Source organism: Amborella trichopoda, chromosome 2 (genome assembly GCF_054954075.1).
Source record: "Amborella trichopoda isolate Santa Cruz 75 chromosome 2, AtrichopodaSantaCruz75HAP2 v2.0, whole genome shotgun sequence".
NCBI lineage: Eukaryota > Viridiplantae > Streptophyta > Magnoliopsida > Amborellales > Amborellaceae > Amborella > Amborella trichopoda.
This window is the reverse complement of record NC_142337.1, coordinates 50,622,093-50,640,048: the sequence shown is the minus strand read 5'-3', so window position 1 is coordinate 50,640,048 and position 17,956 is coordinate 50,622,093. Positions and strand designations below refer to the sequence as shown.

At 34.6% G+C, this 17,956-nt stretch overlaps 1 protein-coding gene across 1 annotated transcript; it reads right to left on the bottom strand.

The window, feature by feature from the left end:
• Nucleotides 1-207: 207 nt before the first annotated feature.
• Nucleotides 208-11,952, bottom strand: LOC148783318 (uncharacterized). The gene is made up of 3 exons (XM_088858469.1): nt 10,079-11,952; nt 4,075-4,182; nt 208-587 (listed from the first exon to the last, which is right to left on the bottom strand). The coding sequence occupies exons 1-3, from the start codon at nt 10,187-10,189 to the stop codon at nt 498-500; spliced, it is 309 nt and encodes a 102-aa protein (XP_088714595.1). The 5' UTR covers nt 10,190-11,952; the 3' UTR covers nt 208-497.
• Between the last annotated feature and the right edge of the window lie 6,004 nt (nt 11,953-17,956).

Genomic DNA, 17,956 nt, shown 5'->3' with positions numbered 1-17,956 from the left:
TCATATCTCTCTCTCTCTAACACACATACACACCGGCAAATGTGCTTCTCAACATAGAAGCTCATGCATAGTGATGGAGTCATATCTCTCTCTAACACACACAATTGCATGAAACTCATGCGTAGTGATGAAGTCAGAGACCCTCTCTCACACACACATGCACACAAAAGCGCTTCGAAACTCATGCGAATTGATGGTGTCAAAAGCTTTTCATAGGAAAGATCCTAGTGACTGCTTAAATATTTGCATTGAAAGATCTTGACCATCCAAACATTAGTAATGTTTTCTCAAAAGATCACAGGCATCCCATCATCTTAGAAGCTCCTAGAATAATATACAAAGTGAGAATGCCTAAAGAAGAACCCTTTTAAAAAAATCATTCTCCCCGTTCGCTAGACCCATGTTTACATGTGAAAGCGAATGAGTATTAGACAAGTAAAATAAAAACAAGGAGAACAAGATAAATAGTATATATGCGGCCTTCATCTCCGTAGGCTTCAAGGATGCACGACTCTACTTGGTAACTCATCTTTGTGTTGCTGAGTCCTTAGTTGAATAATGTGGCACCTTAGGCTTCTCTCTTCAAGCTGCTTAATTTCAACAAGAGAGAAAAACAATCAAACATCAATTGCCAAGATCAAAGAGATTTAATACTAGTAACTAACGTTATAGTAAATAAATTTCGAAATGATCTCATTTGTGTGCATTGGGAGGCCATGGCCCCGGGGTATGCTATGCTCAAATTATAAATGAATTTGAATCTTAACACATCACTAGATACGATTCACACCATGAACATATCTATGAAATATATTCAAATTTATATAATTATATATAAATATTTGGATACATATTTAAGAAATATATTTGAATGAAATTCATTATGTTGTGCTTTTTGAACGTGTTAATAAACATGGAGAAAAGAAAATTTGCAAAACACATTCCTGCAAATTGTTTACATATATAAATATTTTTTCTAAGGAAATATTTATGCACCAACCAAACCTGCCTAAATTCATCCCCCTTCTTTACTTTTCTATTTTTTGCATGATTCCTACTTGAAAGCAGTAATGCAATCATCAACACCCAAACCAACTCATTCCTATAACTTGACAAAGTTGGGTTGATGGTCGTCGAGTCCATCATTCCACTTTTATTGTCCAATTTTTATTTCTTTTTTTATTTTGGTATCATTTTCTTTCATAAATCAGTGCTAATTGAATTATCTGCATTGCAAAAATTACGTGAAACGTCCATCAACAAGACTTTGTATTTTTTATATCGTAATATTGAATTAAGGAAATCTTGGCCCTAAGGTCGAGTGGATAGAAGGAGATCTAGAAAAAATCAAGTTTTATAGAAAGAGATAGGGTCACTCATCATCATACTCCACGCAACAATAAAATGCAGCAATATCACAAGGGGTGTCTACCAATGGGAAATGTATGAAGGCCGCAAAGAACAAGAGCTAAGATTTTTGGACAATGGTGGTGAAATTGAAGAACCATGCTCCCATGGGAGCATTATTGTGAACCTACATGGGCGGACTTTATCAATCTGAAATTATGAAAACTACCTAAGGATTACTAGATGTTATTTTCTAAAAAAACAAAAAAAAAAATTTGAATTTTTAATTTTTAAACAACTTAGATCTCACCACCTAAAAATTAGATGATCGTTGTTCGATTTGGAGGCCATTGTTTGAAAGGGTGCAGTTTGCATACGGACGCATCCGTAGGTGTAGAGGTAAGGTGCACCTTCAAATTTTATCATGGTATATAATTTTGATGTAAAATGTTCTTAGGATTATCTCAAAATCTATTTTTATATCTAATCATAAAATTTTAAATTTTAAAACTGGTTAAAATCAAGTAGATCTATAAACATATGAAAATCTTGAAAATGGACGGTGTAGATATTATGTTGTAAAATGCACTATTTCTGCGACTTAAAAACTTTTTATTTTTCATAGTCATACATCTCGATGTCGAGATGATCAATCAAAGGGTTTTTCAACATTAAAACTACCTTTTCCGATGTATTTTTTGAGGGCCATCTGTAGTTCTACATTATAAGGTAGCATCCTTATGTAAACTTTTTCCTTTTCGAAAAGTGCATAGATAGTGCAATTATTATTATTATTTTGGGTTGAAGATGTTTTATGCCTAATTTTAGGTCTTAAAATTACTTCTATATTAAATTTTACCTTAGCGAATAAATGGAGAATATACTCCTAGAGGTGGAGCACTAGAAGGAAAAGGCCGCAATACGGCTCTATATGAATCAATTTGGATAATATATTATATATACAAACCTAATTATCCTCTACAGAATAAAACACCGCAAAAAACGTACGAGCAGGCTTGAACTACCAACATCTTGGCTACTAAAATATGATGTCAATGTCTACCACTCCAACATTTAATGTCTAAAAAGGCAAGAAAACTGCTCAAAAGAATATGGATGGAAGTAGTGAGAAAAGATATAGTGACTTATGATCTAACTAAATTTATGACCTTAATAGAGTAGAATTGCAGAACATGATTCATATAATCAATCCCAAATAGTTGAGATAAAGCTCGAATGATGATAATTATTATCTTATTTAGTATTACTTGTCCTGCCGTATCCAAAAGATACTGAGTTTTTGGCTCCACATACTAGACACCTACAAAAGTACTAAATACCATTACCAGTGTCAGTGTCCAGGTAACACTACTTAAAATGTGAACATTAACTTCGTGTTACTACTAGATTAGGGTTCTATACAAAAATAAATGCAGGTTGGGAAAATTAGATTTCCCTAGGCCTTGGTAAAGGTATGGAACTAATGACAAAAGCTCAGATCTGCATCACAACATTCACGATCTGGAGAAAGAAAACGTGAATTATTCTTTCTTGTGTTCATTTTTTTTTTTCAAATGGTTTAGAAAATAGTTTTTTTATGGTCTTAGTGGAGTGGTGCCAGTGGAAATGAAAACCACAATATGGTGACTACGGTGTGGGACACCACAACCCAAGCTCCTTTCCCAAATTAGATAGAGGATATCCAAGATACACTCCCTTGGATAAAATTCTGAGGAGTATTTTGAGGACCCAAAATATGACAACCTTATTGTAGGAACCAATCTTGCACAAATAAATAACAATAATAATAACGATAATGATGATGATGAAGAGCTATTATTGCTGCTGCTATTATTCTTATTATTATTGTTGTTATCGTCATCCTTCTTGTTGTTGTTATGATCATTATTATAGGCAAGCTTTTTACGTTTTCCCTACAGCATAAAACTTATATACTTCCCCTTGTCCAATCTTCTATTCTGGATGGAGTTGCTAAGATTGCCTCATTCACAATGCCACATCTCTACACTTTTTTATTTTTAAATTTTTTTTTATAAACTATTTTGATACCAAATTTTTGATGTCCAATCCTCTATTAAACTTGCACTTGCGAAAAATATTAAAAAAATATTTTCAATAAAATAAAATAACCAAGATACCCCTGAAATCTTTAAGGGGTATTTTGGTCAGTATATTTTATCAAAACAATATTTTTAATATTTTTTATAGATGCACCGCAATGAGAACATAGCAGTACCAAATTTTATATTAATACAACTTGTATAAAAAAAAACTAAAAATAAAATACTTCAAGATGTCGGTTCTAAGATCAAATGGTGAATGGATCTCTTGAACAAAATTGGACGGCTGGATGGTAGGAGAATCATTTATCTTCTATATTGTAGGGGAAGTATAGAAATATTTCCCTATTATTATTATTATTATTATTATTATTATTATTATTATTATCATTATCATCTAATTTTTTAATGATTATATCCTAGTCTTTAGGTACTGAAAATCCAATTTTCTCTATCATATGGCATTCCTAAAATTTACAAATTTCCAAACTTTCTCGAGCGATTAGATGTACAGTGTGCTCCCTCCATATACATGCTCAACGTTTAGGTACAGCATCAAGGAGGGTGCAAAGAGGGAAATAAAATAAAAGAACAAAAATAAATTGGCAGAGAAATCAAGAAATAGAGAGAGAGAAGTAGGTTTTACCTCTAAATCGGCAACAACACCTAGCAATTCAAAAGTCTCCTCTAAAAGAGCCATCTCTTTTGTCACTACCCTTGCAAGCTCTGGAAGTAGAGAAGCCATCCTCTGGGCCTGTTCGGCCAAATTTATAGTTACATCGTCGTATTTGTTTTTTAGATTTTTAAATAAAGAAGATTGTGTAGTGAGCTATTGAGATTTATTAAATTATTCATGCTATGAATCATATTGTACCCCAGTCCCATAAAAGTTAGATTTCCTGAACATGTTCGGAGTCTCAAACAACAACCAAGGTATTAAAAAAGAACGCCCAATGATGACAATTCAAAAAGGCCAAAATGCAAAAGTTACATTTTTCCTTTCCTTTTTCTTTTTTAGAAAAAGTAATGATATATTAATATAGAAAAAGATTATATAAGTTCTAGGTTTATACTATGGAAGTAAGTTGCACCTCAAAAATCCACTGAAAAAGATTTTTCTGATGTCAAAAAAATCTGTAATTGATCATCTTGATATTGAGATGTACGAATACAAAAGATCTCAAGTCCTAAAATAGCATATCATAAAATATTATCTAGACTTGCATATCCTAATATATTATCTAGACCATCCATTTTCAAAAAAATTAAGTGTGCATAGATCTTCTCGGCCTTTACCATTTTTAGGGCTATAAATGTCATAGTTAGGTACGAAATAGATTTTTGGGCCATCTTAAGGATTTTTGACACCAGAGTTACTCATGTTTCTAGGAGTCCACCATAATTTGTGAAGGATTTATGACGGGAGTGAACACCTCATGAGCTGCCAATGCACGATCATAGAATTTACGATCCCTCAAAAAAAACACCTTAGAATCACCAAAGCCATGACATACCTATAACCTTGGCAAGGATTTTGTATGAAATATTAAGCAGGCCAATCAGATAAAAGTCCTTTAATTTGCCACTCCACACTTCGAGTACAAAGTTCCAAGCTCTAGGGATGTAGAATCCAACCATAAAGGAGGGGTAGCGAAGCCATTTGGCCCTAGGGCTTTATCTTGACCAAGATTATCTGCAACTTTCTTTAATTTGGATTTCAAAAACCGAAACTGGTGGCTCAAAGCCATATGTGATTGTTCGGAAGGCGGGTCTGCCCTCGGGTAGGCTATTTGGTAAAGAGATCCGCTGATTTGTCCAATGGCGTTGAAGAACAAAGCCACTTGACCCAATGGTAAAAGTGAATAATGTAAAGAATAAATTTCGTATTGGTTATTGGGTCTATAATTAAAGAACCTCTTATATGAGGTTCAAATTTCGATTCCGAAAGGCAAAGAGGTGATTACTAAGAAAAGAACTCGATTCCGGTGGGCGGGTAATGTTTTTGAACGAACAAAGTGAACTAAACAAAAAACGTCGGCGGTGGGATTCGAACAAAAGATTCACCAATTGTTAACCAAAACCGCAGAGGTGATTATTAAGAAAGGAACTCGATTTCGGTGGGAGTGTAATGTTAAACAAAAAACGTTGGCGGTGGGATTCGAACGAACAAATATTCGAACAAAGATTCACCCCAATTGTTCACCAAAACCGCTCAAAATTAGAACCACTCAAAATTAGAACCCAGCAACTGGCCAATTTCGATCGACCGGTTTTTCTAACACTACTTCTAATTGATCATCTCAACCTTCAAATGAATAGATATGAAAAAAGGGGAGAAAAACAAAAAATCAAGTATTTAAAGTAGTTCATCTTGTAACAAGTTATCTGAATTGTCTATTTTCAATATTTTCATGTGTTTACATATTTACTTTAATTCATCTTGTAACAAGTTATCTGAACTGTCTATTTTCAAGATTTTCATGTGTTTACATATTTATTTATCTGCAAAACTTTTAAGATTTTACTTTTCATAATTAGGGTTGAACTTGTATTTTTAAGCCATCATGAACGATTTTGGCCCCAAACTACATCTTCCAACAAAGTTTTGAGGTGTAGCTTACTTGTATAGAATAAGGTGGGCACCTTGTACAAACCACTCTTTTTTAAATAACCTTATGGTTCATATTTTTGGAAAGTTCATGACAAGGTCCCTCTTTTTTTACTAGTTTTTCCCTCTGTTCAATGTTTCAAATACCAAACCACTTTATCTTTTTATGTTTTGAACTTTGTTGGGCATCCTTGATAGATAAGATATCAAATCGCTCAATTTTTGAGGTGGTCCAATGTTTGAAACATTTTGGACCGCCCTATGATCTAATATGTTCTTTTGTATGGGGCTATCCTATGTTCCATACATCGGACCAGTACATACTTATCTTTTTCTTTTTTTTTAAGGTGTACATGGCCAATGTTTGAAACATGGACCGCTCTAGAAATCGGGTAGTCTGATATCTTAACCAACTACACAAATGCCAAAAAGTGAAAAAATAAAAAATAAGATAAAATGGTTTGATGTTTACAACGTCAAACCCCGAGGGCAAGACTGAAAAATAAAATTAAAAATTAAAAATGAAAGGCCTCAATGTTAAATTTTTGAAGATATGAATCAAAGACTAGTGTTGCATATTTAAATATGTCTGTGCATAAATTTCCAAAATTTTGATTATGATAGGTGGACAAATCACTCTAGGGTAAAATGAATAGTAACAAGTAGCATATGCTTTACTGCAAGGAATTATATACTATAAGACCATTCAGTTTTGGTATACAGAGGTAATAATCATTCTTAGCCATTGGATGTGAAATCCACAGATTTTTGAGATATTTTATTTTGAATTTTTTGTCAGTCATTGACATATCTCCAACCACCTATTGTCATGTTTAACAATCAACAATAGTAGTGACCTCCTTATATCAAAAGAAAATTGTCTTCCAGTATACACATCCAATCCAAATTGTCTATTCAGATCGACACAGTGCATGGGCTATCCAAAACTTATTTTTGAGGTTTAAAACACTACACAATGACTATAATTTCCACAATAACGTAACACAAACTTGGGGCGGGTTTATAAGTATGGGATTGTATCCTATAAGATCATTTATTTTTAGTACAAGGATGTCACAGTCACTCTTAGCCATTGGATGTGAAATCTAAGGGATATAAGTGTTTATTACATTCGAGAAATTTTATTTTGGATTTTGTAACCAATCAATGACACATCCCCACCCACCCTATTACTTTTGACAATGAAGAATGATTTTGATCTCCTTATATATATATATATATAATTTCAAGTGATGAGAAGAACACACACCTAATATTTCAAGTGATTTGGATTTGTAGAAAACAATTTAAAACTCAAACACTATAGGACATCCGTGAGCGTAAGTTTGACCACAGAATGGCCAAGATTCAATCTAGGCCATTCGCGTATGGGCGTACAGTAGTGGCTGCCTATATATATATATATATATATATATATATATATATATATCGAGAGAGAGATATGAGAAGTGATCCTATAGGACCCTCTCCCACTCATGTGTGTTGGACCCCAAAGAATCACCCATTAAACTTGGAACGGATATCTAAAAAACTCAAGTCTTACACCTATGTGATAACTTTTTTAGCAATCCGTGTAAAATTTAATGGTAATCCTTTAGGGTCCTACACACATGGGTGGGGGAGGGTCCTAAAGGATCATTGTTATATATATATATATATATATATATATATATATATATATATATATATATATATATATATATATATATATATATATATATATATATATATGGAAAACTCTTCTCAACGCCTATAGGCGAAAATGAACAGTAAATTTGCCTATCCTCATCACTATCCAAACTTCATCGCATAGTCATAGTTGTCTGGTAGTGTTTCAATTTTCTTTTTTTTTTTACAAATCCAAATAACTCGAAATTTGGAACATGTGTACATCTTAGTGAGGTGCACCTAATAAAAATATGAAAAATAATAATTGGTAAACTATAAATTGACCAAAATGCCCCTTAAAATTTACGGGGGTATTTTGGTCAATTTATATTTTGAGAATTATATTTTTCATATTTTTTTAAGTGTACTAAGATGTACACATGCTCTAAATTTTATATCATTCTGATTAGTAAAAAAAATGAAAATTGAAACACTACCGGACAACTATAACAGTACGATGAAGTTTGGATGGTGATGAAGGTATGCAAAATCACTGTTCATTTTCACCTATAGGTTCTTTGTAGTGTCTTCCTATAAATATACACACTCCAAATTTCAGATCATTCTAATTAGTAAAAAAAATGAAAAATGAAACACTATCGGACAACTGTAACCGTACGATGAAGTTTGGATATGATGAGTGTAGGCGAAATCACTATTTTAGTTTTAATTTTTTTTCTACAAATCCAAGATACTTGAAATTTGAAACATGTGTACATCTTATTAAGGCGCACCTAATAAAAATATGAAAAAATAATAATTCATAAAATATAAATTAACCAATATACCTCCAAAAATTTATTGGGGTATTTTGGTTCATTTATATTTACGAATTATTTTTTTCATATTTTTATTAGGTGAGCCTCACTAAGATGTATATACGTTCCAAATTTCAGATCATTATGATTAGTAAAAATAAATTTAAAAATAAAAAACTACTGAAAAATTATAACCATACGATTAAGTTTGGATGGTAATGAGGGTAAACGAAATCACTGTTTATATTCACCTATAGACGTTTTATAATATATATATATATATATATATATATATATAGATATATAAAATACCAATCTATGGTATTTGAAAAACAAGTTTTTCTGCCGCTAATATATTTGTTTAGTCGCCATTTTGTGGGGTTCTCTACACAAGTAAGATTCAAAATGCGATGAAGACAAAATGAGTTGCAAAAATATTTAATAAATTCCCACTTAGGCATGGCATGGAGAAATTTAATTTAGTTGTCAAGACAAATAGGCTTTCCTCTTATTTTGTCCCTCTTTTCTTGTTTGGGAAAATAACCTACGTATCATTTTATTTGATCGCTACTACATGTTATTCAAAAATATGCGATATTTATGTGGACGTACTTGTTCTCCACCTTTATTTTTCAATTTTTTTTTTGTTTAAGTTTGCTCCATTTGGATATTAGAAATGTCCGACCGCTTTAAACCTTCAAAATTAGAATTATTGGACCACCTTGCACCTTTAAAAAATAAGATCCAAATGTGGTCCGATATTAGAAACAACATACTGCCTTAAACCTTCATAAAATGAGCCTTAAATGCAGTACAATGTTAGAAACATCCGACCGACTTAAACATTCAAAAATTGAGATTGATTCAATATTAGAAACATCTAACCAAGGCAAATTTGTCAAAAAAACAAAAAAAAATGGGGGGCCATCCTTAGGTGTAATAACAGCCTATTTTGGAGCTCTTTTGCTATTACAGTTTAAAAACCAATACGGATGTGACGTTTTCGTTGAATGAGGAAGTATGTTTACATCCATATGACCATAGAAGTATGGCACGGTAAGCCTGACTTTATTGGAAATATATATAAGAAATTTATTTTTATTTTTGGTATAAAGAAGTCATAATTATTATTAAATGCTAACCAAGAGATCGGGTGGTGGTGATATATTATTGATTGAGCACTGAAATTAAATTTCTCAATTTTTATAGCACATTTCAACCAATCATATTTATTGTGACCTTATTATGCCAAAAATGAATAATCTTATTGAATTTATGGTCCTAGTTTTGTTGCTTCTTATTTATTAATAGGATTGTACACTGTGAGGCCATTTATCTTTTTGACAAAGAGGTTATGGTTACTCTTAATCATTAGATGTTAAGTTATATAGCTTGGAATGTGTCACGAAATTTAAAAACAAAATTGAACCCGATTAAAAATCAAAAGACCATAATGATTGTGATCTCTAAAAATATAGTCTCTTTATATATTTTTTCTTTATTAATTGAACGATGATGAATCAAATAACTGTAGTGAATGGATTAATAAAATCAAATCTATCCATCTCTCTCTGAAATGGAAAAAGAAAAGTTACCTGGGCAAATGTGGCCTTTTTCTCTGCCAAAAACTGGGCCTTGGCATTCAAAAATCTCCATTGAAGCAACCTGTTGTTCAAAACCCTCAACTCTTGCCCTGCCTCATCCATTAGCAACACAACCCCATCACCCTTACCATTGCCATTCCCCAAATTACTCCTCCTCCCCTTCAATTACTCCAAACCCATATTCAAAAAACCACTCACCCCCTTAGTCTTAACAGGCCTTGGTGGGCTCGGTGGCCTCAAGCCCATGTGCCCACCTCGGCCTGGTGACAACGCCCACTGTGAACCTCCCACCTTCTTGCCAGATCGTGGCGAAATTTCTCGCCAAAATCTGTCAGGAATCTTGTTACCGGGCTTTTTTCTGGCCAAATCTAGATGCCGGAGCAGAAGTGGATGACTTACTGCTGAGATCGATGCTCCCACTTCCATCTGAATCAGGCCCGACCGAACGATCCTCGTTGTCTGACCAATTTCTTGATGAGAAATTAAGGGTTCTTGCATCGATTGATAGGCGGCCAGGTATCGGAAATTGGCTGGAATTAGAGTTAGGGTCTGTGTATCTCATTGATCCACCCATTGGTCTGTTCTCTTTGAGAGAGAAAGAGGCCTTTGAAAGTACTCTGGTTTCTGAACAACTTTTTTGCCTCATAAGGTTCTCTGCTTGTGTGATTTTGAGTGTCTTCTCTCTCTCTTATCGATGAGATCCATTAGTCTCTCGTTTCCGAGGTGATCGGCTACAGTGCCAGATTCTCTTCTGGCGCTCAGAATTGATGAGAACGAAGAGAGAGAAGAAGAAGAGCTTGAGTTTGTTGAGAGAGAAGAAGTGAAAGTTGATGACTGAGAAAGTGACGAAGAGGAAGAGGAAGAGGAAGAGGACATTGCAGAAGGCCATGGGCCTCGAATTAGAACTAACTCTTCCGAATTTTTGTTCGTTCTTGTATCCGGAGATTTACGATGAGTAGGGGAGAGGAAGCGGTTCGGAGAGGAAACAGAGCTCCATTCTCGGCTTTTGGAGGTCTGTCTTTGCAGAGGCTGCACTGATTCTCCATTGCTATCTTTCTTCATGGCTGCGAATTATCAAAATTTGGAACAGAAGGGGAATTAAACCTGAAAATTCTTTGGATCATGGGATTTGAAGCAAGAGATGAAAATGCAGAAAGGTATGGAGAAAATAAAGGGTGAGTGAAAACGAGACATTTGGATGGGGAGGAAGAACAAATGAAAAATGGCGGCATGCCGGCTTCCCATCAATGCAGGCCAAGGACGTCCTCTTTACATCCTGCAATATCCAAAATATCCTTTTAATTGAATAACATGAGCGAAAGCACGTGTGGATCAGGTTTTTTTTTAAAAAAATGTTAATGTGTATTTTTTAAAAAATATATTAATTTTTATATTATTTCATCAATAGTGATGTAGTAAGGTTCCACGTGTAAGTTTGTATAGTAGGAAGTTGTAAAATTAGTAGTTATTATTGCAAGTGGATAGTTATTGTAAGAGATAATGGTTGTAAAAACTTTCTATTTAAAGAGAGGTGTTTGGTGAGAAAATTGGGTTACATGTTGAAAGTTAATGTTGGGTTTTAAGATTGTAATGCCTTTGTGTACCTTTGGGTTACATGTGTTACAATTAATCTTATATGTTGAGATTGTAATGCATTTGTGTACCCCATGTTTCATCTTTGAATGAAAGATTAGTTTTTATTCCACATCATTTCCGTTTTTTTTCTTCTTTCGTTGTGAGTCTTAGGCTTGTGTGACCATATGATACTAATTGAGAAGCGGATTGTTTCGGTATTGTGACATCCGTCTTTTTCTACAGTTTTTCTCCCACTAGTACAGTTTGACCTATATATTTTGCTCAAAGTTATGCCAATACTGGCCGCTTGCTAGCCCCTTTTATTTCAAGTTCCCCGAGTATCATATCTCCAACCTTGGGAACTTGAAAATTCATCATTTTTTGTTATTTTTATTTCGTAAAAATATCTCTTTATATATACTTTTTTAGGTTTCATTTCTTTGGATAAAATTTTACCCTTTTGACCCATCTTTTTAGCCCAACCAAAAGTTCAAAAGATATCGAAGACGTTCTTTTTTTTTATTCTTTCTAAACCCCCTTCTCTCTTCTCTTGTGTTTCTCCTCAAAACTCTCTCTCTCTTTTAATATTGAAAAATATCTTTCTTTCTAAATATTGAAAAAAAAAAAAAAAGAATGGAGAAAAAAAATATCATTGATCCGTATAGTATTAAGAGAAAATTAAGCGTGCAGATATAGAGTTAGAAACGAGACAGGGCTGCCCAAAATCCCAATAGTACCAATTTAAACCAACACACAGGATTTACGAAATGGATAAACACAAGGAGGAAGAAAACAAGGAACAGATGGAAAAACGAATGCGGGCATCAAATCTAGCAATCAATTGAAATTAATAACAATAGGGAAAATTTTATATAGAGAGGAGGCTCTGAACAATCAAATTACAGCCTACCTCAAAAATTTTCCAAATATCTTCAAATTGATCATCTCAACATCAAGATGCATGGGCATGAGAAAAACATGGATTTCAAGTTTTAGAAATGGTGTATTTTATAACGCATTTTTGAACCGTTATTTTCAAGATTTTCAAGTTTTTATAGATCTGTCAATCTACACTATTTTTGAAGCTTTTGACTTTATAAATAAAGACAAAAATATATTTTAAGGCTATCACAAAGATTGCCAGTATTAAAACATTTCTCAACACTATTTGAAGGTAGGCTCTAATTTAATTGTTTAGAGCCTAGGCTATATACAAACGGCACTAATAATATTAGTTACATGGAGAATTATTTAAAGGGTGCAGTTTGTATAGAGCCGAGGCTCTAAACAATCAAAGTAAAGCGCACCTTAAAATTTGGTTTCAATACTAGAAATTTTTGTGAAGCTTTAAGTTTTATAAATTTACAAGTTAGAAAACTTAAAGCTTTATGAAGATCTATGTGATAGCCTAGAGAAATTATAAAACTTAAAGCTTCATAAATAGTGTAGATCAAGCAGATCTATAAAAACTTGAAAATCTTGAAAATTGAGTGTCCAAAAATACGTTTCAAGATGCACTATTTCCAAAACTTGAAATCCTTTTTTTTTTTTTCTAATGTCCATGAGTATTGAGTCAAGAAGATCAATTTGAGGATATTGGGAGTCAAAATGGCCTTTTCTACTGAAAGTTTTGAGGTGCACTTTGATTTGATTGTTTAGAGCCTCGGCTCTATATAAACTCTGTTCTTATTTAAATATAAGAGCAAACTTTATAGGGTGGCAATGGACCCGGACGTGACATGGGACCCAATGGGTAGACGTGACCCAAGTTCGAGTATGGGTCTAAAAATTGGACCTGGCAGGTCGGGTTTGGGTCTAAATATTGGACCCGACCACAATTCAGGTATGGACCTAGCTCCATGTAAACCCGACCCAATGGACTCAAACCCGGACCCGACTTGAATAGTATTTATATTCAAATAATGCTTAATATATAATATTTGAATAATATTCAAATAAATATAGCTATATATTTTTAGTTAAATTTTTTAAATAAGGGTACGGTTTATATAAGGCCAAGGCTCTAAACACCCATAGTAATAGCACATTCAAATAGTGTCGACAAATGTGGTATAAATATTGGAAATCCTTGTTGTAGCCTTAAAATATATTTTCATATATAATTATAAATTTTAAAGCTTCAAAAATAATGTAGATCAAGCAGATCTTTGAAAACTTGAAAATCTTGATAATTCATAATCATCATCATCATTATCATAACTTTTTTCCAATTAATTGGGGACAGCTATACAAATCCTAGGCCGCCATTCTGCTTTAATGACATACCCTCAGTGAGACTATAAGTCCCCATATCTTTTCATACTACTTCCAACCACATCCTTTTGGCCCTACCCTTTGCCCTTTCAATCCTTCCACTGGAATTAACTTGCACCTCTTCACAGGTATTGTACTGGGTCGACGCCACAAATGGCCAACCCACCTAAACTTTTCCGAATTGATTCATTTCAGATTCTATACCTTCTTGTCTTGCCACTCTTCCATCTCAAAATCTTGATAATTGACGATCCAAAAATGCATTACAAGATGCACTATTTTCAAAACTTGAAATAAATTTTTTTTCTCATGTCCATACATCTTGATGTCAACACGATCAATTTGAAGATATTTGGGCATCAAAACAACCTCTTCTAGTAAAATTTTTGAGGTGCGCCCTAATTTGATTGTTTAGAGCTCTGCACCTATATACATTTTTTCTTTTAAATAAGGTACGTATATATTTAACAAATTTCATTAAATACGTTTAAATATATTTAAGTATATAAGTATTATGTTTTTTTTATCGGGTTCGGTCGGCTCTGGGTCTAAGTCTAGGTTCCACATTATATTTTTGGGTCTGGGTCCGACTCCAGTAACTACTGGACCGGTTGGGTCTGGGTCGCGGTTCAAGTCCCATAATATTTTTTCAAGTTGTGGTCTAGGTCCGGCCGGACCCTGACCCAACCCAACCCGTTGCCACCCCCAACTTTACATTTAATATCCCCACATATGTGAACCCTGGTGTTTTTAGTGTCGTCTGAATAGACAGCTAAAACGGCTTTAATCACAATGTCAAAAGTCAGCTTTTAAGCATCAAAACTCAACTCAATGGCGCTGATACTTTTTTTTTTATTATGTTATAAATCTTTTTCCAATGAATTTTGTAGCGTGCACACCTAACCGGAGCGCACATGATAAAAATAATAAAAGAGTATTTCTCACACAAAAAATATCCAGAGTACCCCTGAAAACTATGGGGCCTTGTTATTATTTTATTTATGTTTTTGACAAATGTTACCGACCTTTATTGCAAATTACTCAAATGGGATTACTTCATCATAAATCAAAAGAGAATAGAATAACCAAATTTAGCAAAAGAGTCAGCTAGAGAATTAGCGTCCCTATAAACGTAGCCTCCCTATAAATGTCGCAAAAAGAAATGGACAAATCAATAACAATATCCAACACCTACGACCAAATTGGGACTATCTTCCAAAGTACCCTCGGCTCGTCCTTGCACCACTGAATAACATTCAGATAATCTCGCTCTACTAGCCAAGACAAGCCCAAATTTTTACTTTGCAAAATCTTGAGACCCTGATGAAGGGCAACCAATTCAACATGATTTGTTGTAGCTTCCCCTACCGGACCTGCATGGAAATCACGCCCAACTCCCCCAACACCTGCCAGGCTCGGATTCCCCAACGAACTCCCATCAAAGTTAAGTTTCAAAACCCCTTTGTTGAAATGGAGTCCAAAAACTCACTGATCTACTTTTAACCACCCCCATAAATTAAATTTGGATGGTTCGTGATCACATCCACTTTCAAAACGTTTTTGCCTTACTTGAAAACACCAAAAATAGGCTACAATGAATAGATGCTTTTGTCTAAAACTCGTGCAACGGAAAGGTAGACACCATCAAAGGTACGTTTATTCTTTTCTTTCCAGATCTCCCAAGGGACTAAGCCACGCAGAATCTTCCAAATAACAGTCTCAATCTTGGGTAAATAAGGCATTGACATCTCCAAGATAACCCCTGCAAACTCTTGAGGCATCGTCTGGCCCCAAAAATGAACAGAAATGGTCCCATATTCTAGAAGAAAAGGGACAATGGAGAGTCAAGTGTGCCATTGACCTTTTGTAAAGGTGTAAGCAAACTAATAGGTTGAATGTATGATAATTCCAAAATAACAGACTTTTTAAGAATAAGTGCTATATAAGTAGAATTCACCCTTTAAAGAGTTCCCCTCGAATCATAAAAACCTTTAACCATCTCAAACAACTCCCCATTCATCAGATTCTAAAATTTTTGAAAAATGATCAAAGGGAAACCTTCCGGGCCTGGAGGTTTGTCCCTCTGGCAATGCAAAGACCGTTTCCTGTAGCTCTTCCATCAACACCTCTCTCTCAAGCGAAGAAGCAAAATTGTGAGACAAACCCGAAAATAGAACTCGATCAAACTTCGGTGTGAAGTGCACTTCAGAAGTAAAAGCCTTTTTAAAATGGTTAACCACAGCTTCTCCCATTGTCATCACATCATCCTGATCAACCTCTTGAATCACCAGACCTGAGACATCATTAATCCTACTATGCGAGCTAGCAATGGCGTGGAAATATTTAGTGTTTATATCTTCTTCCTTAACTCATTTCGTTCTCAACCTTTGTCTTTAATATATCTTATCCACACTACGTAACTCATTGAGGGTCCCCATCTTATTAGCTCTTTCTACTTTTAGCAATTCAGATAAAACTCCATCATGTTGAATAGATAAATCCAAAGTTTTAATCTCAAACAAAACCTCAACACTCTTATTTTTAATGTGAAATCTATTCTCCCTCTTCCACGAAATAAGCTTATATTTGATACTAATCAGTTTCTTATGCATCTGAAAATCTAGAGAACCAACTGAAGTGGCATTTTTCCAAGTACTTTGAATCAGATATAAAACTTCTTTCTCTTCCAGCCACCCAATCTCCATCTTAAAAGGCTTTGGAGACAAGAAAATAAAAGTCATTCAAAACATATGTCAGATCATTAATAAAGAACTCTTTAAAAGCATGTAAAGTAGGACCATACTCATTGACTATACCCCATGAAAAATCCATCGAAGGACTATGAAACCGTACCAAAAAAAAATGTCCCTGACAACATAATAAAAACTTTGCAAAACTTGAGGATCCCACAAAATCCAAAGACCCCAGAAGCTCCAATAGAGTCAATCCCCCAAAAAGTTAACAGAACCCAATCCTCAAACTTCCCTCACACCCGAAACATCAAGGCTGAAAAGTTTAATCTCTTGAAGAACCAAAATGACAGGTTTATATTTCATAACTAAAAAGAGGATGTCCCTTTTATGCTTAGGATCGCTCAATCCCCTAACATTCCAAGAAATAAAATTCATTAAAGAGGGGGGGGCGTGGGAGGGTTAGAAGCAGAACTTGGACCCTCCACACACGGTCCACAATAAACCTCCTCTAGCATCAGAGCTTCCTACAAAGTAGCATTCTCCGCATCAGAGATCCATTTAGAAGCCGATTGCTCAATGCTCAGACTCACGAATTATGTCTCCAACAACCTCAAAGCTTGAAAATGATTTGTCTCACCAGCACCAAACCTTGCTGCAAGCCGAGCAGAGGATCGAGAAGGCTTCACAGAGCCTTTGGCCTTCTTCGAAGACTTCATTTTCTTAGCAGGAGTCAATGCCACCTTCTTCTTCAAGCTTAGAATCCTCCTTCGTCTTCTGCAGTTTCTACTGTTTTTTCTTGGCCTCCATCTCCTCCAAGACAATCCCAATATGGACATTAAAGTCAGCCCCCATGTCTTCAAACATAGCCGAAACTTTTCCAATATCATCATCCTCCTTAACATTTTCAGAAGGCCCCTTCTCTATGTTCCTTGAATCCCCTACTTCAATATTTGCTCTACTCTCATAATAATCCATCTCCCCTAAGTCCTCACTAGCATACATAGCGAAGTAGGCAAGAAGGGACAGATGTGACGGCTGAGCAACCAAGGCTATCGGTTCCCTTACTGCCCCTCAACCATTGCCAACAAAGGGTAGATAGGGCCACCTGCCTCCACTTCCAAGGGGTAATGCACCTCTTAATTGAGCACTTTTAGAGGTTCGATATCTTAGTCAATAACCACAATAGCAAGTGGATCGACCATCAAAGGATCGAATCGGGGCTTAGGATGAGAGGCTTGACCTCAAATCGCAGCATGTCTAGCTGGAAGAGGATATAACTTCAGAATCACTGAAATCACCAACAACAAACTCCACACTTTACCCCAAC

Excerpts from the sequence above, each read along its gene's own strand:
- LOC148783318 (XM_088858469.1), bottom strand. The coding sequence starts at position 10,189 with ATGGATGAGGCAGGGCAAGAGTTGAGGGTTTTGAACAACAGGTTGCTT. Across the intron at positions 4,183-10,078 it reads AAAAGGCCACATTTGCCCAG|GCCCAGAGGATGGCTTCTCT; the intron begins GTAACTTTTCTT and ends TTGGCCGAACAG. Across the intron at positions 588-4,074 it reads GTGTTGTTGCCGATTTAGAG|CTTGAAGAGAGAAGCCTAAG; the intron begins GTAAAACCTACT and ends GAAATTAAGCAG.